Genomic DNA, 23,177 nt, shown 5'->3' on the forward strand with positions numbered 1-23,177 from the left:
TAGCCATAAAATCTGGAGATCGGGTCTGAAACATGAGCCACGGGTATAGTCGGATGAACAATGCTCTTAAAAACAGCAAAGTGCTCCTTTTACAATAATTGTATTAATAAAAACACATTTTGTGTTGAGGGGATGTGAATGCTGTTTTGGACTGCAAAGGGTTAGTTTGTTCACAATTTAGTCATAATGGAGATAATGGACACCATATGTTTGTGTGGTCTACATTGGAGGAACTGCAACTGTGAATGTGTTGTTACCCTTATAACATGTCACTCTTTAAAGTATAAAAAGCATTCTACTGTATCCTCTATATAGTTCTCTATAAAGGATGTAAGCGAATTTTCATCTACGGTTGTTAAGGTGCTGGTTTCCTAAATTATTTGTAAACAAATTCCAATGACAAACAAGTATTTCGATTCGTGGTTTAGGATCCGATACATTACTTTAACATGTAGCCCAAAAAACATAATATCACATTTTAGCATTACAGAATGACTGCATCGTTTGTAACAGCACAGCGCCCCCTGTTCAGGTTGGGTGATTATTTAATTGGATCAACTGTGCGCACACATCACCCCAATTATTAGCATCGTAAGTTCTATTAAACTTCTTTTCGGAAGAAACGTTTCTCTGATAATGTTGTTTTAGTATAAAAGATATGAAAGAAATACGCCTTGCTATATCGTAACACGTTTACGCACACATGCATCCAATACGCACTGTATATTTACGCATATCCTATGTACATTATGTGGTGGAATCCACACCTTTGTTTTGTTTTCAGTACCGCCTTGGGTTGCACATATCAGAATGGATAATCATAAATGCGCCTGGCAAAACGACCCAGTCCTCTCCACCAAAGCCACATCATGACGTGTTAATTCTCACAATCTGCTTCGAGTTTCAAAATTCACGAAGCAAAGAAAATAGTTATTTGTCACTAATTAACTTCACCCTCTTGGCTATTCTCGTCATGATCACAGAGACTCACAGGAACCGCGATACAGGATCTGCAACATGCTGCAATGTCCTGAAGGTTCAGCACTCCACCCCTCGTGTGCAACACTTCTTTGTGTTTCGTTTTCATTCAACCAAGCTGATTTTCAAAACTCTTGTTTCTTTTCTTGTTTGCAACATTTGGATTGTTTCTATGAAACAGAAGTAACCCCCAGTGAAGCGTATTCCCTCAAAAGAAGCGAACCAATATTTGAGCGTCATAAAGAAATTACGCAGCAGGTAATTCATTTAAATGGGAGCACCTTTAGTTAAATGTTAAGTTCGGATGTCTATGTGTCTTTGCACAGGTACTCAGAGGTGCGGGATGTCCAAAATGACGCACTGCACCGCTGTTCACGGTACATCTCATTCCATCAGTATTTCCTTCACCAAGTCAAAACTTGTCTTTAAAATATTTTAAATGGTCTGGTAACAGCCAGCCTACCTTGCTAGTATGCGGTCCGGGAATGAGTAATTTAAACGCCTGTCTCTTTAGCTCCACCAGCCGAGCGTTGCAGTTCTCACACCAGATCCCCCGTTCAGAACCAGGTGAGCTCCCGCTACCCGAAGCGGGGGATCCTGTGCCGAATCCTGGAGATCCACCTAACGAACCGGGTGATCCGGTGCTGATTCCCGGCGATATGGTAACAGGTGAGCCGGAAAAAGACCCCGGTGAGGATATTCCTGATCCTGGAGAAGGGGTTCCGGAGGATCCGGGCATGGACCCGGCACCTTCTGGTATGGGGCGGCTACCACTCCGGGACTCTTCATAAGCCTTTCGGTACCAGGTTTCAGGAGAGAATGATGCTGACTTGGTCGGAGAGGAATCTGTCATCTGCAATAAATTATGTCTGGGTTACAGATATGGAAAAGGTTTAAAATAAGTGCGCAAAAGTGGGTCTGCAATGGAAATCCTATAGGGTTTATGGCCAACATTGCGCACACACCGATAGAAGCAACAACTGTACTAAATTCATGCATACATAGTTATAATAGTAATAATAATCCTTACCCCGTGTTTTCTACTCCTCGTGCCGGATCTGTCTTTACTCCCAGTTAGAGAGGTCATGATAAAGCTTTAGGAAACTGCTGGAATATCTGTATGTGCTTCTGGTTACATCCACAAACCAAGATCCCCAAATCAACCTCGGGTCAGTTCAACAGTCCTTCCGACGTCCAGTCTCAGTGATCAGTGCCATGCACGAACCTATCCATCTTCCACATTGGAATGTGAATATCAGAAGATGTTCTACCTGGAAATGATCAACACAGAATGAGTCCTTTCTATTCCCTCTGGTATAATGCGTCCGTGCGCAGAGCTTTAGATTTCACAGCATCCCAGCACAGGCGCATTTTGCCATGCATGCGGACTTGTTGGGTTGAGGCGCACAACACTGACAGCAGAACGGACTGCGCTTCTCCTACTCCAGAGTACCACGCACATCTGTCTCTGGGTAGACTGACCACGCCTCCTCTTCGCCGCTTAGCCAATAGCGTCCCCAGGACTGTCGGAGTGACGTGTGGGCGTGCACTTTAGACATTTCAAATGACTTTAAACTTTAAATATCCCCTATACGGAAAGTCTCTTTAGGGTGGTTGTTGCAGAGATGTTGGTCTATTGTTGATTCATATAATGAATGGCATGAGACAGAGCACGCTATTAAAACATTCCAGAACAGAAGTTGTCATGTCAATTATGGTAATATGTAAGAAATGTATTGATTTTATTGCGAACATGTTATTTAAACTATTGAATGCAAATGTTGAGCTATGAAACCAAAATCAAATATTTGTTAAACATTCTGTGAGGGAGATCTGGCAGCTATATAGCGCTTTTTTTTAACAATGGCCAACTGTTGTTCTACATTAAAAAAAAACTGGCCAACTGTTTTCAGCTTTTAATGCCAATCTCAGACAGTATTGGACGAAACATTGTCATAGGTGGGTCAAACGCGCCACCTGGTGGTAACAAAACCAAAATCCCTCGACCAAAGCCTAAGATAGAGTAACATTGCCTTAGGAAAAAATGTCTGTAGATGATCAATGGCTAAACAAAGGCTTGAAAAATCAATTATCTGGGTAAAATTGAAAGAATATTTCAGCATAAAATAATGCTACATTAAATATTCCACTGAGAATCTTCTTGATACTTAAAAAAGCTTTTCCGTAGTGCATTTCAAAACAGGAAAGGATTCAAGTTTACAACACAGTATGAACACTGAAAGTTTTTTCTTCTCAATTTAGTCCTTAAATGCACCATAAACCTTTCTTGAAATATTACTTTTACATCTATTTGCATAACTGCATTCTTCAATGCCTATTTACATTTATGCGTTTGGGAGACGCTTTTATCCAAAGCGACTTACATTACATGACACTACATCATTTGTATCCAAGTATGTGCAATGCTCGAACCAATGACCTTGGCCTTGCTGGTGCCAAGCTCTAAACACTGAGCTACAGGAAAGCTAGTCTGTTAAAAAGCGTTTCGCTGGTCAGTTCACGTGGGGACAGAGATGTCCCTGGCCTCACACAGAAGCTCTCGTGGAGCACAGGTTAATTAGGAAAAAATGAGCTCTGGGAATATCTCAGCCCTTCATGAAAGCTGCGGTCTCCGAGTTTGCTAATGAAAATAACAGAATGAGGAGACGCCAGCAATAGACTTTGTAATGAGGGTCTCGGACACCCTAACAGCCTTAGAAAACCTGCCATATTAATAGTGAGAATGAATCATTGAATTGTTAATTGTTAATCTATGTGTACAACCACTTAAGAAACACACATGTTCTTCTTTTGTTTTACAAATTATTACAATAAATCCATAAAACTCTTTGGAGTTTTTGAAACTTTGTTTGGATGGAAAAAAAGTAGTTCAGCCAAAAACAGCATAAAGAAAGTACAACAGGTAAAATAAATTATTTATTATAGTTACTTGATGGTTTGTTTTTCAACGCATTGATTGTAATTCTTTGTTTATACCATCGGCCATCATCGATGATCATCAAAGGTCATCATGCTGACAAAATCCTTGTAGAAAATGACATTTTTATCAGGATCAACAGCAGCGGACAGCATTTCCTCAACCTCTTCCTGTGTAAAGGGCTCTCCTACAGAAGCACGACAAGATTTAATTTTAAACGTGTTTAAGGCATGTTCAAAAACATAGCCATTTTACAACATTCAAACCTATTCCTAAACCATTATTTTACATATTTATTACCTTCTTGTGTTAAATATCTGGTCAGTTCATCTGGCTCCAAAAATCCCTTTTTCTGTTGATCTAATTCCTTAAAAACACCATTAAAAAGTATTTGCTTAGGTCTGAAGACGCCATGTTTATATACAGTATCAACAATTTTCTCACAACAATTAATGGGGAAAAATATGCACTATAAAATATGTAAACAACAGTGCACCTGAAAGGCCTGCAGAAGCAAATCTTCTGTGATTGGACGAAACCTGAAATGAAAAGCAAGCACATCTAAAACACTTACAAATGCTAGGGTTTTCTAAATGCGTCTTTTGTTTTCTGTTCAACAAATATGACAAAATTCGACCGAGCGAGATCCACATCAAAGCAAATTCATTTCTGATTGAGAAGATAAAGGTCCAACTATAAAAAAAATCACAGGGTTTGCCATTGATCTCCATGATCAGCTCTCCATTGTACAAACTGACTCAGGCATATCCAAACCACAAAACAAATATCATTGAGTTCAACATACAATACCAAGTCTCTAAAACCAATCCCAAAACCCAACCATTATTGTTGTCGGACTACATAAAAGAGATTATGTAAAAGCATTTGAACTTTTCAATAATGAAATACCAGCGATGGATGTGTTGGTAACCTGTCCATGGTGTTCCCCGCCTACAGCAGAGATATGCTGGGACATTATACTAATATTATAAACAATATAATCAACTTCGAAGTCAAGTTTTCCATTAAATACATAATCTTTTGCCCGAGGTCTCTACTTCTGTGTGTAAATCTGCTGAAATTGTGTGATTGTGAATGTAATTGCTTACTTGCGCTCCAGCAGGATCTTGGTCATAGTTGGAAGGAACCTTTCATAGCGTACAAACCCTGTAGGCTCTTCCTCTTCTAGCTGTGGAAGCAGATGCACATCCTTCATCGTAGCGATTGTGGTGTGACACTTGTCTAATTAATTTGCAATCATTAAATCTAGAGCTGAAAAACAAACCCACTAACCTCAGCAATGATATCATGCAGTTCAGCTTCCGAGGGGAAACAACCAAGAGAACGGATAATTGTGCCTATTTCTCTTTAAGAAGAAAAAATAGCAACGTTTAACAAATGCAATACAATTTATATCACATTGACGGCTAGTAAACATACATATGTAAACATGAACATTATCTCTTATACGAAACAGAGAAGCATTTGAATGTCTGGACAGTAAACATTACCTGACGTCAACAGTCTTGTTGGATTCGTGGTCAAACACATCAAATGCATTACTTATCTTCTTATGGGCCTCTGATATAATAGTCTCTGAAGAGGAAAATATGGGTTTATTTGCGGGTTTTAAAGGATTGTGGTACGTAAAAAAAAGTACATTACTTGGAAGTTGTAATGAACTTCTATTTCATGTGACTGTTTACTATCGTTAATGCTCTGACAACAAAAATAAACAACTGGTCTGTTAAAAATAAACATAAACTACTGTAGATAAAAAATATTTTTACGCTACTTTGCTTACCAACGTTATACTTGTCCGCCATGTTCAACAAGCTGGTTGCTAGGAAACGTCGACACTCCGCCGAACGTGCTCCGTGACGTCATTTATCATGAGGGCCTGTATAAATAAATAAATAAATAAAATTGCTACTTATAATATAAGCTTACTTAAAAGTTCAATACACATATAAGCAATGTGTTTTATAGCAAGGCCATTTTGAAATCGGGTAACAATGATATTGTTTGGGAGAAAAAGTCAAACATAAACAACCTTCTGAAATGTTAGATTTACATCGGTCTGTAGCTCAGCAGTCAAGTCCCAGGGAGTTTGTCATTTTATCTGTCTTTTAAGGACTTTCTCCGTTGCAAAATCCTTCGAGTATATCGTACGTTCGCTCCACAAAAGGTCCATATTCGCAACGCAAAAACCTGACGTGGATCACGTGCTCAAAAAGCTCCGTAAAACCTTCCCCCTATACCGGAAGTAAAGTTGCGTCTTTCTTTCCAACATAAAGAAATGACCGTGACGCAAGGCAGAAACGTTGAATTATATTCCAATGTATGAAGTGTGCTTTAAGCAGCATATTAATAACGTAAGAAATATATCGGTCCTGCTTTGACACCGGTCGTGAGTGACGCTACGCCATGACGCATTCGTCCCATCGGTAAAATGGTACAATGATTTAAGGATTAAAGGGTTAATTAAGAACTTATATAAATGACAATAAATACTATTTGTAACATATATATATATCATAAAAATTCCTCAGAGGAGAAATAGATACTTTGACCATACCGTAATCTCTGAGGACATTTACTCTGTTTTACCGTACGGCAACGAGTAGTGACGTTTACGGTAATTTGCGTGTCTATTCCACGCACTACGGTAATATTATATAAGGCTGAATTGGCCCCGTTCAGCTTTGACTGCTCACACCGAGTGCACCGCAGGCAAGACAGTCCGCTCGGACGGGTTTATTGTATTGTTTCTTTTTAAATTGAGTAATTAAGCAGGTCGTCTATTTAACTGGGGATCCGAACGGCACGATGAGCTCGATCAACGTGAAAAAGCTGAAAGTGAACGAGTTGAAGGACGAGCTGAAGAAGAGGAATCTGTCTGATAAAGGGCTCAAGGCCGATCTGATGTCTCGGCTTCAGGCCGTTCTGGATCAGGAGGAGCTGTCCAGTACCAATGGTGCTGAAAGAGAGGTCGAGGATGAAGGCGGCCCTGGTAACATGGGCGATGAAGACCTTGAGGAAGACCTGGTTGGGGAGAGCATGGAGGCCGATGAGGAGGATGGAGATGACGCGGAGGCAGAGGAGAATCAGGATGATGACATGTTGGATGAGGAGGACGCGGGGGTAGAGATGGATAACTCGGACGAGGATGCGCTCCTCAAAGAAGATGAGGAGGAGGAGGAGGAGATGGAGAAATTTGACGAGGATGATGTTGTTGCCTCTGGAGAGGGTGAGATGAAATTTTCTTCTAATATCCGAGCTGTTATGCAGGTTATGATAATAGATTAGAGTATTTAGATTGTTATGTCGGAACGGTGTCTTCAAGCGCGTGCAATGCCAGAGTACATTTATTCATTTAGACAGCATCGAGAGCAAAGATGGTTTCTAAGGGTTCTTAAGAAATTGTGCCATTTGTGTCCTCGTGATTTAAATCACATTATTTAATCTATTAAACTCTGTTTTTATGCAGTTGTATGCCCATCACTATTACTAGTGTAATAGCATGTAGCAGCTTATTTGTGTATTTAATTTACATTACTGCTTTATAAATATTGATTACAAGTTATATTTGAGAGAGTTATATTTGGCAACACTACATTTAACCCCAACACATGTTCAGCATAGTTATGTTCAAATTGATCCCTCTGACGTTATCAAATAAAAAAGATATTAGGCAGTGTTTCCTTACAGTGACCCTTAATATTGTGTTATTGGAAAAAAGGTCACTGGAGTGCACCTAGGCTCAAGGGAAATGGTGAACTGTAATAGGAGGCTGGAGTTGAGACAGAAGGACAGACGCTCCAGATGGAGTCTGTGCATAATGATTTCAGCTAATTTGTTTCATTTTGCCTGGAGTAGTGAGGAGCACATGCTAGAATGTCAGAATGCAGACTAACATTATTAATCTTAGTCCGCATTCAGCAGATGTGTTATTATTTTTTGTATTATATTTATCATTCAAGGACGACCTTATTGGGGTGACATTTTGGTGTTGTGCTTAAGGGCTCATTGGTTATAGTTCATTAAATGTTGATCTCATTGCTGGTTTAGAGCCTGGATCTTTATTTACAGCATCACAACACCCATTTATACTATATAGATAAGAAAAATAATTGAAGTACTGTAAGATCGATGGTCTTGGTAAAAATAACTGTTGTCCATAATGTTTTTAGGTTTTGTATTCATATTCATCATTTCGCATACATGTCAGCCTTTTACACTGTAGTTTCATGTAGATCAGGGGTGGCCAACTAGTCAGAGACTAAGAGCCACTTTTTTTTCTGTGTTACTGCAAAGAGCCACATCATACACATGGGTACACATTAACATCATCTTTTAATCATGTATGCACGCATTCACAGACCTCTGCTCAGCCAGATCTAATGAAAATAACCACACCAACATGATAATATCAGTAATTTTCAACAGTTAACATTGTGTGCTAACTTGTTCTTGCGAAGTTCAGTCCCTTTTGGAAATTCCTGTTCGATGTTACTGTGTGTTCACATGAGGCGTCAAAAACGCGCTATTCGGGAGTAGTTGGACGCTTGAACATTTTGTGTCATTCGTGCTATTCGCGCGTGAAATTCGCTTCATAGGAGGGGCTACGTCGTCTACGTCACTACTAGAGCAGGCTCCTGATTGGTTAACGCGGCGCAAATTTTCGCCAAAGTTCAGATTTTTCAACTAACGCAACTCGCGTCTTTCGCGCTGCCTCATTCGCGCCGCAAGCGCGTCTTTACATTGACTTAACATGTAAATCACTAGCGTTTGACGCCTCATTCGCGCCCGGTGTGAACACACAGTTAGGGTGGAGTGAGCGGAAGGGACGCTGAAGATTTGAAGCTTTGAAGAGCCGCATGAAACTAGTTAAAGAGCCGCATGAGGCTCGCGAGCCGCGGGTTGGCCACCCCTGATGTAGATCATGAAAATGTGTCTATTTCCAATGGATTTCTGAATTATGTGTCATAGTTTGCGGTTTGCTGATTTTATGTTTACCTTAATTTTGGTTGTGTTTGTTGATGTGTAAGTGTGGTTCATTTGAGTAAATTGGAGACGTGTGGCAGTTTTGTCCATCACCAAACGTGCCTTCAACGTTCACACAAAAGGATTGCTTTTCTTCCAGCTGCATGCACTATGAACCTGAAAATGTGTGTTACTTAGCTCACAATTGCATAGTTTGCAGTTGTCGTGGCAACAGCCTCATTTCTGTAACCATAAGCAGTACTGCAGTGAACCAGCTGCTCTAAACACAAACACTCCTTGATTTTAATCACGTGTTATTGCAATTATACACCTTTCTGTTTTAAAATAATAATATTGGTCATTAACCGACTGCACCAAATAAATCCTCCAGTAATGATGTGGACCCACGTGTCACGTCATGTAGGGTCCAGCGGGGAGGCGCGCCCCCTTACTTTATATTGTTTTATTTCCAAAGGAGATGCGGACAAACACGAGAGTGATGAACAGAAGAATAAGAAGGGTGTAAAGAGACATCGAGATGAACATGGAAGGGGCTACTTTGAGTTTATTGAAGAAAGCAAATACAGCCGGTAAGAACTGTGCAGTCAGGCCTCCGGTACTCCTGAGGTTCCTCTGCACCGCATGAACAGCTTTGGCAGTAAAGAGCCAAATCTGAATGTTGTTCCTCCTCACCCGTGCAAAGAAACACACATTTTTACTGTTGACCATTTTAATGTCCACAATTAAAGAGGCATCTCTGAGTGCTGAGTGCTGTTTATTTCTTGGACATTGTGTGTGCGTTTTGATCCGGGGTTGGGTTGATTTGAGATTGAGAACAACACAGGTTAGGTATAATGAATGGGACGTTGACAGTTCTGGAAGAAAACATGATTTCTCATTTTTATATTCTTAGTGAGACATTTTTATAAACATGTTTACACAGTTGTTTGCGTGTTTGTAACGTTTTATTTGTTTTTACAACTTTTGCCTTGTATTTATTTGTACTGTATCTATTTATGTTTTCGTCTGTTTACTTCTTAATTTAGCTTTCTTTGTCATCTAAATTGAGATATTACACATGTCTCTGGCCACACACATTATAAGAGCTGAAGGAACTTCACAGGCAATTTCAAAAGCTTTGAATTAATTATATTATGTATAACTCTGATCCTCCCTCAGGGCAAAGTCACCTCAGCCTCCACTGGAGGAGGAAGATGAAGAGTTTGACGACACCACTGTATGTCTGGACACCTGTAAGTACAGCATATCACTTTCTGTTTATCATGCATATAGAACAGAATGCAACTATAGAAATACTGATGTAAATATTATAAACATTTCTCAGAGCGGCATGCAGCACAAAAAGACAAAGCATGAAGCCAGTCTGTTGTGTTTCCTCAGACAACTGCGACTTGCACTTCAAAGTGTCTCGGGACCGATACAGTGCCTCCTCTCTCACCATGGAGAGCTTTGCCTACCTGTGGGCAGGAGGACGGGCATCTTATGGTGTGGCCAAGGGCAAGGCCTGCTTTGAAATGAAGGTGTGACTGTTGTCTCAATTTGAGTTTGACCTATTTTTCCATTCATTTTTTAAACTCCTGGATTTATTTTCCAGATTATTGAGAAGATTCCCGTGAAACACATTTCCAGTAAAGGAATCGAGATTCATGACGTCCTGGTGGGCTGGTCTCTGGCGAACAGCTCCCTTCTGCTAGGTAAGGGTCTGTGATGATTTCTTACAGAAATATAAGTTAAAATAAACAAATTTACGTTTTTTTCTAATATTACAGGAGAGGACCCCAATTCTTATGCCTTTTCTACTAAGGCCAAGAAAACCAGCAACTGTGTGACAGAAGATTTTGGAGAGGCATTTGATGAGAATGACGTTGTTGGTTGCTTTATAGTGAGTGGCCATGTGCTCTTATTTTGTAAACATACATACATGTACCGTAGAATAAATGTTTTACAATATGTACTTAGTGTTACTTCTATTCTGCCTACATAAGTGTCGATGTGCTTTTACGTCTATTTTAACATTTTTAGTTTTAATTTTAGATATCAGCAAATGCATAAATGTAAATGTTTCTTTGGCAGAACTTTGATGGTGCAGATGTTGAGATTTCCTTCTCTAAGAACGGACAAGATCTAGGGTGTGCTTTTAAAGTCAGTAAAGAGGAGCTCGATGGAAAAGCGCTGTTCCCTCATGTCCTCTGCCACAACTGTGCAGTCGAGTTCAACTTCGGTCAGCGAGAAACACCTTTCTTTCCTCAACCTGACGGCTTCACATTCCTGCAGAACATTCCTGTTTGTGATCGCGTCAGAGGACCAAAGGGACCCGAGACCAAAGAAGACTGTGAGGTTGGTTTCACTACTATACTGCTTACTATACACTGACTAGTATTGTTTTTTTTTAATAGCATGTGAAGTATATAGTATGTAAGAATAAATGTTAAGAACAATAGTACGGTACATCTCTCTTCCTAAGTTTAATAATTTTACTTGTTAAATGTGCAAGAAATACATGAATCTAGCTAATACAATTTAGCATTGTAAAATTCGTATGCTGTTCAGTGTGAAAGTTTTATGTTCTGTGTACAAGATGTACCGTAAAAGTCTATTCTGAAGATAGACTTTGCTTTGTTGACTTACGTAATCTTTGAATCTTTTGTAAAATGGCACAGGTTATAGTCATGGTTGGACTGCCTGGATCTGGAAAGACGGAATGGGTTACAAAGCACACACAAGCCAACCCTGGAAAATATAACATCCTTGGAACCAACACGATCATAGAGAAGATGATGGTGAGTCAGATTGTATTACTATGATTGAGTTTAATAAGGTGAAATGAATCATGAACATGACAGCGGATGTTCTTTTCATGTCGAAAATTCAGATTTCCAGTCTGAAACGGCAGATGAAAGACGTCATAAAAATCACAGCAATATCTCAGCGTGCTCCGCTCTTCCTTGGGAAGTTTATTGAGATTGCAGCGCGAAAGAAACGCAATTACATTCTTGACCAGGTGACTAATGTTTTGTATAAAAATGTATTATAATAAAACAAATTCAATGTATTGCTCCTTATATAATTGATTAAAAATATCACTAAAGTTCCACATGTTTGTGTATGGTTGTTTTTGTTGGTTCTGATTTATTTTTCATGTAATATCTGTTGCAATGATTATTATATCATCTACTAAAAATATTCTCACATTTCTCTGTTTAGACTAATGTATCAGCACCAGCCCAAAGAAGGAAGATGTGCCTGTTTGCAAGCTTCCAGCGGAAAGCTGTGGTCGTCTGTCCGACAGATGAGGAGTACTTACAGAGAACCCAGAAAAAGGCAGAAACAGATGGCAAAGACGTGCCTGAACACGCTGTGCTAAAAATGAAAGGTAAAATCTTCCCTTATGCCTTGCTAAAATACGTGTGCGGCCCCCAAACATGGAGAGTTATAAAACGTTTTGATTCATTTCTGGTAATCTCTTTCAGGAATATACACGTTGCCCGTGGAAGGTGAATGTTTCAATGAAGTGCTTTATGTTGAGCTGCAGAAAGAGGAAGCCATGAAACTGCTCGATCAGTACAAGGAAGAGAGCAGAAGTTCCCTTCCACCCGAGAAGAAACTCAACCATGGTGGAGTTCAGCCGAAGAGAGGAGGCTTCCGGGGACGAGGAGTCAAAAATCTGTTCATTCGTGGTGGTGGTGGTGGTGGTGGTGGTGGAAACGGTCAGAGGGGAGGAAGAGGAGGCTTTCAGAACAGGGGCAACTTCAGGGGGGGTACGGCACTCACAAAAAATATAAATTATAGAAAATAATCACAAGTAAATTGTGTCCATTAATATTTTATGTTGTATTTCAATGATTCCAAAATAAATCCTGGCCTGCATTTATGAAGATAAAAAAACGTTTCTTTTCTGACTGTTCAACAGTGCCCGGACCTCGAGGAGGGTTCAGCAGGCCACCAAGAGGTTTCCTTCCTCCCCCTGCCTTCAGAGGAGGATTTAACCGGGGCAGTTTTAACCGCGGTGGTGGGATGCCCAACAGAGGTGGTGCCCCCAGACCAGGACGGGGAAACATGGTCAACATGGGCAACAGAGGAGGAGGCATGCACAGGGGCAACATGGCCAGAGGGGGAGGACCCAATAGGGGCAACTTCAACCAGGTGAGAGATCAGCGATGGTCTGCATCATTCCCAATGTAGCTTTTCTGTTGTATCCAATCTATTTTACAACCAATTTTTTATGCTTTAACATACTGTTCACTACCTAACATACTGTAACATACTGTTCACTGCCCAAGTGCATCAATTTTAATATCTTTATGGTTCTACAGAAGTTCAGGGGTCGAGGAGGAAATAATCGTGGTTTTAAAAATGGGAATTATAACATGAACAAAGCACAAGCTTTCAACCAGAGCTGGCAACAAGGGGTGAGTGTCTCTTTAAAGTTTGACTTCTGTATTCTGTATGTTATTCTGATTCACTGAAATCATAAAGATAAAATACTACCTGTACTGTTCAATATGCATATGTATTCATATATTATGAAATTAATATGATCAAATTTAATATGTATATCCATGAAACTAAAATCTTTGTATTCATCAGTTTTGGAATCAGAAGCCATGGAGTCAACAGTACCATCCTGGATATTACTGAAAAACTCTAGCTGTTATGGACTGAGATCAGAATCATCAGCTTTAACTTTAAACCAAGTGGAACATCTTTTTTTCTTAATGTTCTATTGTGTTTTGTACAGATTTTAGGACATTCCACATCAGAGTTTATCTTTGGACATAGGTCCAGAGTCCTATGATATCCTATTTAAAATCAGGTATCTAAGTAACTTCAGGGTGTGATGTTTGTCTTTTAAAAACATTCAGGATACAGAATTTTGCTTTTAATAAGACATTGCGTAGCTCCATAATATAAGAATACAATTGTTGAGAAAATTTGCAGAATATTTGTTTGGCTGCAATAATATTTTCGTTCAAACATATGAAGCGTGCAATGCATGAACTTGAATGACTCTTAAATGGCGAAAAAAACTTTGTATATTTAAGTGAGGCCATCTTTTGAAAACTATATACGAGGGCCCTTCTAAATTATTTAAAAGATATGACAGTTCCCAGTGTTGTGGTGGTAAATGTATGTGTGTGTTGAATTCAGGAAGGTCTTGATCGAAAACCAGCTGTCATCTGTACAAATATTAAGCAAGGTGCTAAACAGTCTGGACCTTTAGGTTAAAATTTGGTTGAAATGAGAGATGTTAAGTCTGTTACTTTGGTGTCTGTGTATGTGTTGTTATCATTTTGTACAGTGTAGCCCATTTTTTATTTCAGTCAGGCAATTCAGTATATTTGATGATAAATAAGACCTTTAGCCATCAGACAGAACTCATTTGCACATTTACTATTTATTAAGGTTTTTCTCTCCATGTAATTACTGCAAACAAAGTCAGAATGAAAATGTGGACTGTTACCAATAGGCCGATAAGACGCAAATGTCATTAAACAGGATTAATAAAGGATTTCGTCTCTCATTTCTAATTCACTCAGCAGAGACACATAAGCGATCAACCTGTATGATGCATTTCAAGTTTCTAATGCAATGCAACCATAGATATTTTGTTGTACATATTGTAGACAATCTCAAATCAGTATATGTAAGATATCGTATCCAGACTTCTGATGCAATGACAACATTCTTCTTTTAAGTCATTATTGGTTTAAAACATGACGTACGTAAAGCACATTTTAAGTATTACTGTTTTGTATTAGTAAATGATTAATGGCATGTCCTTTAAAAAATGTTGACTTTAATTGAAACTGGTTTTGATGTTACATTTAGTCGTGTTTAAGGTATTTAAAAAACTAATATATTACTGACCTATTACTGAAAAAAAACTACTTGTAAGTCGCTTTGGATAAAAGCGTCTGCCAAATGAATAAATGTAAATGTAAATGACCTACTGACACTTTGTAACATGCCCTTTTGTTTCTTTGCTTTTATACCTTACTATCTTTTGTATTTTACCTTTGAAATAATTAATTCTATTGCAAATTGTTTTCAAACTAAGATAATAAAAATGTGAAGACAAAGCACGTCTTGCGTTTGTTTTTAAGAGTTTATTTATCTCTAAATATGAACCTCCCTGAGCAACTATTGATAGAGTTGCAAGATTAAAGCCGCACACCAGGCTCAGCATATCCTATGCATATCAATGCAGAAATACACTACTTGTGTTGACAGTTTTCCTCCCTATTTATCTATAGCTCTGCCACGGATGAATTTGATGTATGTGTGGCAGGCTTTTTTGCTGAGTCAAGCACAAGCAATATCACATTTCATGCGTGTTTGTAAAATCTACACGGAGAATAAAAATACTAAGCCACAGTTAAACTATGATTACTGAATCATTTTAATTAAAAGTGAGTAAATATGTTCGACTTTACTTGATATATAGTATAAATATGAGTAGGGTCATTTGTTATTTTTTAATGAAAAACAGAGCTTTTATTTTGAAACAAAAAGACGGGAGCGGGTTGTTTATCCGTAAACCAGATGAACAACATTGAATAGAAGATGTAACCGAGCAACAGCTGTTTGCGATTACACGTCACTTCCTCCAGGGGGCGTATTGAAGCCCAATGCTAACATTAGGACATTTGTCAGATCATTGATATGTATTTATATATTTAAGACGTTTTTCTTACATGCAAATGCAACACCTGATCAAGCAATCTATATACATTTATTTTTAATGCCCTAATAGTCTACTTAGAAAAGTGGCATATACCACGTGATAGCGCGTCACCTTAATTTAAAATGAACTTATACTTTATCATCTTACACGTTTCAGCTTTATTAATAAAATGTAGGCACGAAGATATGGCAAATAAGTTTAACACCTGAAGTTGGGGTTTGATGTAAATCTCTTCTCACAAAACACACACAACTTCCGGGCCGCCATCCTGCGCGTCAGTTTGACGCTCTGCTGCCGCTCTAATTACCACAGAAGAAAAGAGATCCGCCCGCGACTCATCATTGCATATTGGCTCAACAAGGCGAAGGGCAGATACGACAGGGCTGCGCTACTACATCTGCAATGGCCATTGGAGTGAAATACGGATCGGTTTTGTCTCTTGCGGTGGTGCTGATTGCATGTTGGTTCCGATCACCGGACAGATCGGTTCTGGACGACAGACTCGACCCGGTTCTGTCTTCACTGCTGCGCGCGGAGCGGAAAGTGGGCATGAACGGCGTCGCCAGACCTCGAGTGGCCATCGGTACAGACTTTTGCATGCATTTCTACATCATGAAACTAAGATAACTTTTGCAACTCTTAAATGTAAATACAACATTTCATGATACAGTTATATGTGCAAAATTGAGATTTTGTTATAGTTATCCATATGTTATCTTTATGCAGATATTTACTTATTTTTTACATTGGACGTTTTACGTAGATAATTGCTCAATATGCTTGAAATCACTTTGTCAATTCTCTGTGGTAGTAATAATATATATATATATATATAAAAATAATTATAATTATATATGAGTAAAATTAAATGATCATTGTGTAATAATAACAAGTCACTGAACTTATTCATAGAAATAAATAAATAATGCAATTAAATAAATAAAATTAATATTAAACAGTTTTGTGAAAACAAAACACAATAGCAGTAAATTATGTTTTAAATTGCGTATTTCTCTGAAATATGTGTACATTTTCGGGGAATCTGCATGTCATCCATAAAACTTGACAAACCTTAAAACACCAGGGTTAAGATTTGCATGTTGGATTTGCATATTCTCTTGCTTAGTTTAACAGTCTTTGTAGTAACACATGGTCACTGCTTGCAGAGAAGGACAAAAAACCAGGGTTAGGTCTTCTGTTTAACAAAAAACATTCTTCGGCCATTGCCTTAGGTTACATTTGACACTTTTATCCTTAACTTTACACTTTTATGTTGATTGTATTACAGACAATGAATGTTAACTAAACGTTATCTTAATCTTGGATTGTGGGGTTGGTATCGACATAAATCCTGATGGTGACACTTAATTCAATCTTTACTGATTGTTGATCCACTCAGCCTGACGTGATACCTGTGGTTAACATATCATACGCTTCAAGTTCTGTTGCTTGCAGATACTGTATGACCTATGAGTTTTAGGTGTGTTTGGCTGCATAGTCAGGTCAAAGTTTATTTTTTTTATATTAGATAAGATTACAATATTAAACGGCACATGTCATATTATTTTCCCCTTTTATCAGGTTTTGGTGGCTGTGTCGATATCATCGTTGATGGTGTGGCCCTGCTAAATAAAATCGGATTGAAGCCTTCAGACCGGCCTCTCCATCATAACTACATAGAGAACGCAGAGCAACTGGCCCAGAGCTTCGCCTTCTTTTTCCCACCTGGAGCTGCTTCAGAGTAAGTGCAAGACGTTCACAAACATGCTCAAAAAGCCCACGGGACACAGGGGTGCCTGCCTGGAATACTTCGTAATCCTAAAGACCTTGTTTAGCAGCTTTATGGAGTTCTTCTGCGGTTAAAGCTCAATTCTGAACGTGACTTTCCATGAGAATGATTGGAAATAATTGTCATTCGTTTGAACTGAAGTGGTTTAAATCTTCAGTTTTGGTGGCTGCACGGTCAATTGATCATTTTACAGTCTAGTAATTCGGCACATACAACTTTAGAAAAGGTGTGCCGGCACTATGCCAGTAGCATCATGCTTGACTCTATAGGGGAGTGTGAGAGATTTCACATTTCACAGATGAGATCTCTCAGGATACTGTTGCAGTTGTGTTGAGACGGATGAGTGTCATTGACTGCTGCTGCTGCAAAATGTTTTTTTGGAACATGGCAGCGTTGGGAGGCCCGTGTGCAGCTTGACGCATGTTTAGAATTTAAACTGATGTGTCAATTACTTGCGTGCCTCATAACTGTGGGCCGTAGTGGAATTGTCATTTTCTTTTTAAAGAATTTCTTTTTAACTCAAAAAAACAGTATTTTTTTAAAGTAAAACAGTAATGCATGGTGTGGAGCTGATTTTGTTATTTCTTATAAGTGTCATTATTTATGACGCAGTGTAGCAAATTGTTTGTTTAGCTCGACCTTTTTATAGTTCTTTGTACAATTCTGTGGTGCCAATTATTGTAGGATATTTTATGTAGCATCAATGTTTTAGTGTATATTTAGCTCAAGCACATTTACATCTTTTATTATTAAATAGGATTATCTGTATATTGCAAATAAACAAAACCTGTAAAATGTTTTACATATTTAAAAATTGTTTTCCAATTGTCGCTATCAGAAAATTCTAGAAAGGACTCATGGAAGGACTCATTTTTAGTAGCTGTTATGTTAAACTGTTGTTTTGAGCTCAGTGTTATGCCAGTACGTTGTATTTTTCTAGAATTCTGGTAATTATATGTATATAATGTATACATGTACAAAGAAAATGTATATAAAAAATATTTGTGAGTTCCGTCGATCGTAAAAAAACTATGTTTTTTAAATATTCAGCATGTTCATCTTAATGAAGAAAGTAAAAAGTTTTATAAAAAAAAATGGTTACACTGTATAATTAAAGTATTTGTTAGTGTTTCAAGTTAAGAGACCAATGTTTGTCATTTTGCAATTTGCTTTACTTTTACATTTTACCTGTTACATGATAAATATCTGTGTTGAGTTTGTTTCCGGTGATATAATCTACTGTATATAAAAAGGACAAAAACACTGCAAACATAGTCCGCTTTAACATCTGGTTTAACCATCATTCTGTCCTTCTCGTGTGTTTTAAACTCTTATTTTAAAAACGTTCTTTTGTAGGAGGTTCGTGGTGAACGACACACTCTTCAGTGAGCTGGTGGAGGCTTCACGAGAGTTGCCAGGAAACAGGTGGTCGATTGGAGGAAATGCACCTGTCATGGCCAGCAGGATGGCACATGAGGGGTGTGATGTGCTTCTAGGGGGCAGTTTCAGCACAGATTTCACCGACATCCTATCTCAGCGAATCACAGGTGGCGTAACGTTCATGCTTTCAGAATATCCCCACTAATTAAGAATAGAAGATTGTATTAAAATATTATAAAGCTGTGGCTACTCTTTTAACTACAGTAACCATTATTTTTATAATTTTTTACTTATTAGTGCATTTTTAAACCGTTAATAAATCTGTAACTAGTATCATTAGTCTTTAGTATATTTATTATCTTCACCTCTGAGATCGTATATAGCGTAAAATTGTCTTTCATTGATGTTTATTGTCATGAATTATTTGGTCTCTACAGTGGCAGGAAACACACTGGACGAGCCAGACATCCACCTGATTCTGGAGTACCCCACAGGAGCCACATGGGGGCCATACACCTCACGAAGGGCCAACAGGTTGGTTAACATTTGATTGTAGATGCATTAAAGCATCCGCATCCAATTAAATGTTAATATGCTAAAACAAATCTGCATATGTCTGTATGTTTACGCATTGCTTTAGATATATAGTCCACAGCGATGACCATAATCCGTATCTCGACTCCATGGAGCAGTTTCAAGAGCAGCTAAAGCGATTCAAACCAGATCTGCTAGTGGTGGGCGGGCTTCAGATGATGGACAGCTTCCCTTTTAAACATGGTAAGCGCCGTGACGCCACAAAACAAATACCTTGTTCATAATGGTTTTGTCATCTAATGTGGACAAAATACGAATTATTATGGGTTCGAATCGATTCTTTTGTCGTGGCGCGGCGTGTGTCCAGTGTAGACAGGTTGTGAGTTTAGATTAGCGTGTTTGAGGCGTACGAGGAAAGCTTTCCAGGGTTCATCGCAGCTTCAAAAGCTCTACACAACACCAGCCGATGAATAAGGGTGTTCAGCAAAACTAGTAGTCATTTTCAAAGAAAACTAAGAAATTATATACTTTTTAAACATAAACTTGCACGGAGTGCCTCCAGGATGCACGTCCACGACTTCACATGTCAACACATACAACCTTATTTTGACAATGTGAAATACAGTATGTGGTTCCAAAATTAGGTGTTTTTGTTTTTAAAAAAATCATGTTTTTATTGTGTTGTATTTTTTTTTGTTATTATGGCTTAAATCAAACCAAACCAAATGCAGTTTGATTGAGATGAATTGAAATGCACACATGGTTTTCTGAGTTATCTCATTTGGAACCAAACTTTTAATATGTAAACTGTGATACTGTGTTTATAAATCAGTGGAGGTTTGTAGCCGTGCAGTCTGAACCAGCACTGTATGTCAAAGGGTGATATTAATATGTTTTTTCAGCCTTTCTGGGAAAGTTGACAGGCTGTAATGGCTTTTAATATTCATTAATGCTTTTGTTTTGTACCTCTGTGGCAGTCTGCCCTTGAGCCAAAGTAGAATGGTTAATAATTATTGCATATTTAAACTGGTAAAATATTAACTGTTTTAAAGAATTTTCTGTATTTATTGTACCATTGTTTTCTTTTAGGAGAGCGTGAATCATTGCTGAAGAATCTGGCACAGATGTTGTCCTCTGTATCGCCACAGACCACTGTGCATTTTGAGATGGCAAGCTTTGTGGATGAGGGTTTGATGTTGGATCTGCTACAGTTTGTTCTTCCACATGCTGACTCGTTGGGCATGAACGAACAAGAGCTGCCCAACATCTTGAGCCTTTTCCGCGGCAGCAACTTAACCGTTCTGTCCGATCCCAACCCTCGCGTAGCTACCGTTCTGGACCAAATGCGAGAACTCTATCGCCTGGTAAACGAGCACCATCAAGAGGCCGGAACTGGCCTGCCGCTCACCCGCCTCCACGTCCACACGCTTGCTTTCCAGGCCATCATCGTCAAGCGTGGCTCCCAGTGGAAGAACACCATGTCGGCCACGGCCAAAGCCTCCCTGACCGCCAACCGGCATGTTTGCGGCTCGGCGGACATCGACCTGAGAAAAGCGCGGTTGATCATGGACGAATCGTTCTCCATTAGCAGGAGTGAAGGCAGCCAGAGGATTCCTCTGGAGGAGTCTCGACCCGTCTCATGTTGGGACGAGGATGACTATGAGATCTGCGTAGCTCCTGTTCTGGTATGCACTGAAGTGTATCAGACTGCCGGAGGAGGAGACAACATCTCTGCCGCTGGACTCGTCCTGCAGATCTGAATACGAGAGCTGGTGGATGGTCCCAAATGCATTGGTTTTATTCATTTATCGTTTTATTTTTCTTTCGCTTTTTTGGGAACAACACATCATGTACGATATAAACATTGGGTCCAGTCGATATATAACTTGGTGTATTTCACAAAACCGGTCAAGATGTTCTGGTTATTTCTACTAACATCAGAACAAAGAGAAAGGAATTTTACTTACACCGTGTCTACACCGGACACCACAGGTGCACAAAGTTTTAAATTATAATGGGTTCTAATGCGTTTCTAATGTGTTTTGTCGCTCCGGTGTAGACACTCTGTTAGAATGAAGATTAGTGTATGTTTAGTGATTAATGTTCGCTCATGTTAAGTGATAGTTCCCCCAAAAATGAGAAAAATTCTCTCATCATTTACTCACCCTCTTGTCATTTCAACCTGTATGATATTCACAAAAGAAGATATTTTAAAGAATGTTCACCAGCACCGATTCACTTGCATTAGATTTGTGTCCATACAATAGAAGTGAAGGGGTGCCGGCACTGTTCGGTTTCCAACTATCTTCAAAATATCTTCTTTTGTGTTCTGCAGAAGAAAGAAAGCCGTACATGCTTGACAAGAGGTTGATTGAATGATGTCAGAATTGTATCACTCTAAGGACTAAATTGATTTTTTTGCATTTCAATTTATTCCTGAAATACAAAAGTAGTGCTTTAGAACATCGAGAAAGTGGTCACTATTCAGAATAATGAAAATAACAATAAATGTAAACTAAAAATGTCTTTAGACACTTAAGAATTTAGCATGACTGATGTGCTTCAGGGCATTTCAATCTGTTTTCTAAATTGGCTTCAGTGCTTCATCTCTTCCCTATCTTATGCTCCACGTACTGCAGTCTATACAGACTGTATTAGTCAATATTTATTTACATCTCTTCATTCCACATCTTCATGATATTCCTCTATAGCAAGCATCTGAGCAGTTACCCAAGTCCTTTGCATTTTCCTTTATCATGTCATTGATTATTCATGTCTCATTTTATATTGTATTGAATGCTGAACCCTGTTCACTTCTGCTGTTTATTAGGGAACGTGGCATGTTTTTAATCTTAATAGGGTCAAAGCAAATGTTTAGCGACGGTGATTTTTATCTATTTATCTTTATCACATTTTTTCATGCAATGGACGTAAGAAACCAAAGCCACTTCTTTATTTGCGAACGTGTATTTTATATGTACATGTGCGTGATGTTTCAAATCTACCTGCATGTACATATTGTAAGAAGGAGGGTTAGAAGAACTTATTTGAAGGGTGAAAGCACCTCAGAGATGATCATGGTCTTAGGCCCTGACTACCTTTCTGAATCTCTTCCATTAGCCACCCTGAGTGCAAATTATTACCTACCTCCTGTGCCTATGAAATGACAAACAGATGTCTTTTGTGATTATATTGTATGCCTGCAGTTATTTACAGGAGTGGTTTATTTGAATGCTCGTCTATGCTAGTGTAGCCTCATATTAGACAGGAGATGGATAAAGATGTCCCACCCATGAGAGATATCAGGGCGAGTGCATTTACACACTCGCCACCTGATATATAAATCAGGTCTCAGGGATTACAGTAGCCCGGATGTCTATGATCCACAACACTTGAGCCAGTTGAGCTGTAACGGAGAGAAGCTGACGTGATGAAACCGTTTTTCCTGAATGGGATCTGAGCCTTTATATACTGGCCAACCATTGGTCCAGTAGAAGATTTTTTAGTGTGAACAATAGTATGTTTTTGTTTTGAATGTGATTTGTCCGTTAAATCATACATTAATGATATGAAAGGGGTTTAGAACCATGTTTACATGCATATGAACCAATTGTAGCATTTACATATTTACAGAAAGGGTAAACCTGAATCCTGAATGTTTTGCTGGAACAGCTGGAAATGACAATTGAGATGAACCTCGTTTTTCTCCTTTTCCCTCTTTTGGCCTTGTGTGTTCTGTCAGCAACACCTGTTTCTGAATGATTTTGTATGTAATATACTATTACATTCCATTTATGATACACCTGTGTGGATTTGTAGTTATTTTATTGACTGTTGTTATCTCGGTTGAAGATTTAATTTTTTGT

The 23,177-nt window shown here is 38.7% G+C and overlaps 4 protein-coding genes across 5 annotated transcripts in view; 2 read left to right on the forward strand and 2 right to left on the reverse strand.

The window, feature by feature from the left end:
* Positions 1-2,209, reverse strand: part of kif26ba (kinesin family member 26Ba) — a 68,420-nt gene extending 66,211 nt beyond the window's left edge. The window contains exons 1-2 of the mRNA XM_079458171.1: positions 2,009-2,209; positions 1,442-1,831 (exon numbers count right to left, since the gene is read on the reverse strand). Coding sequence (XP_079314297.1) covers positions 1,442-1,831; positions 2,009-2,065 — 447 coding nt within the window. The 5' untranslated portion in view covers positions 2,066-2,209. The remainder of the gene's footprint in view (positions 1-1,441; positions 1,832-2,008) is intronic.
* A 1,694-nt stretch (positions 2,210-3,903) lies between these two features.
* Positions 3,904-6,569, reverse strand: drc8 (dynein regulatory complex subunit 8). Its single transcript, XM_079457805.1, has 8 exons — positions 5,970-6,569; positions 5,721-5,816; positions 5,428-5,512; positions 5,210-5,282; positions 5,026-5,105; positions 4,413-4,455; positions 4,217-4,283; positions 3,904-4,103 (listed from the first exon to the last, which is right to left on the reverse strand). The coding sequence occupies exons 2-8, from the start codon at positions 5,740-5,742 to the stop codon at positions 3,985-3,987; spliced, it is 489 nt and encodes a 162-aa protein (XP_079313931.1). The 5' UTR covers positions 5,743-5,816; positions 5,970-6,569; the 3' UTR covers positions 3,904-3,984.
* Positions 6,200-15,000, forward strand: hnrnpua (heterogeneous nuclear ribonucleoprotein Ua). Of its 2 annotated transcripts, none has more exons than XM_079457803.1 (14): positions 6,200-7,166; positions 9,378-9,492; positions 10,082-10,155; positions 10,304-10,443; positions 10,518-10,617; positions 10,693-10,805; positions 10,997-11,260; positions 11,584-11,703; positions 11,796-11,924; positions 12,128-12,296; positions 12,394-12,681; positions 12,834-13,066; positions 13,237-13,332; positions 13,511-15,000. In XM_079457803.1, the coding sequence occupies exons 1-14, from the start codon at positions 6,746-6,748 to the stop codon at positions 13,559-13,561; spliced, it is 2,313 nt and encodes a 770-aa protein (XP_079313929.1). In that variant the 5' UTR covers positions 6,200-6,745; the 3' UTR covers positions 13,562-15,000. The 2 variants fall into 2 exon arrangements, with proteins under 2 accessions (XP_079313929.1, XP_079313930.1); XM_079457804.1 differs by having other exon boundaries at positions 6,632-7,166; positions 13,240-13,332.
* Positions 15,001-15,843: 843 nt separating this feature from the next.
* On the forward strand, positions 15,844-23,111 carry adpgk2 (ADP-dependent glucokinase 2). The gene is made up of 6 exons (XM_079458943.1): positions 15,844-16,191; positions 17,190-17,349; positions 18,754-18,944; positions 19,215-19,311; positions 19,418-19,554; positions 20,401-23,111. Exons 1-6 carry the CDS (start codon positions 16,011-16,013, stop codon positions 21,069-21,071), a joined length of 1,437 nt encoding a protein of 478 aa, XP_079315069.1. The 5' UTR covers positions 15,844-16,010; the 3' UTR covers positions 21,072-23,111.
* The last annotated feature ends 66 nt before the right edge of the window (positions 23,112-23,177 follow it).

Source organism: Barbatula barbatula, assembly GCF_947034865.1.
Source record: "Barbatula barbatula genome assembly, chromosome: 6".
NCBI lineage: Eukaryota > Metazoa > Chordata > Actinopteri > Cypriniformes > Nemacheilidae > Barbatula > Barbatula barbatula.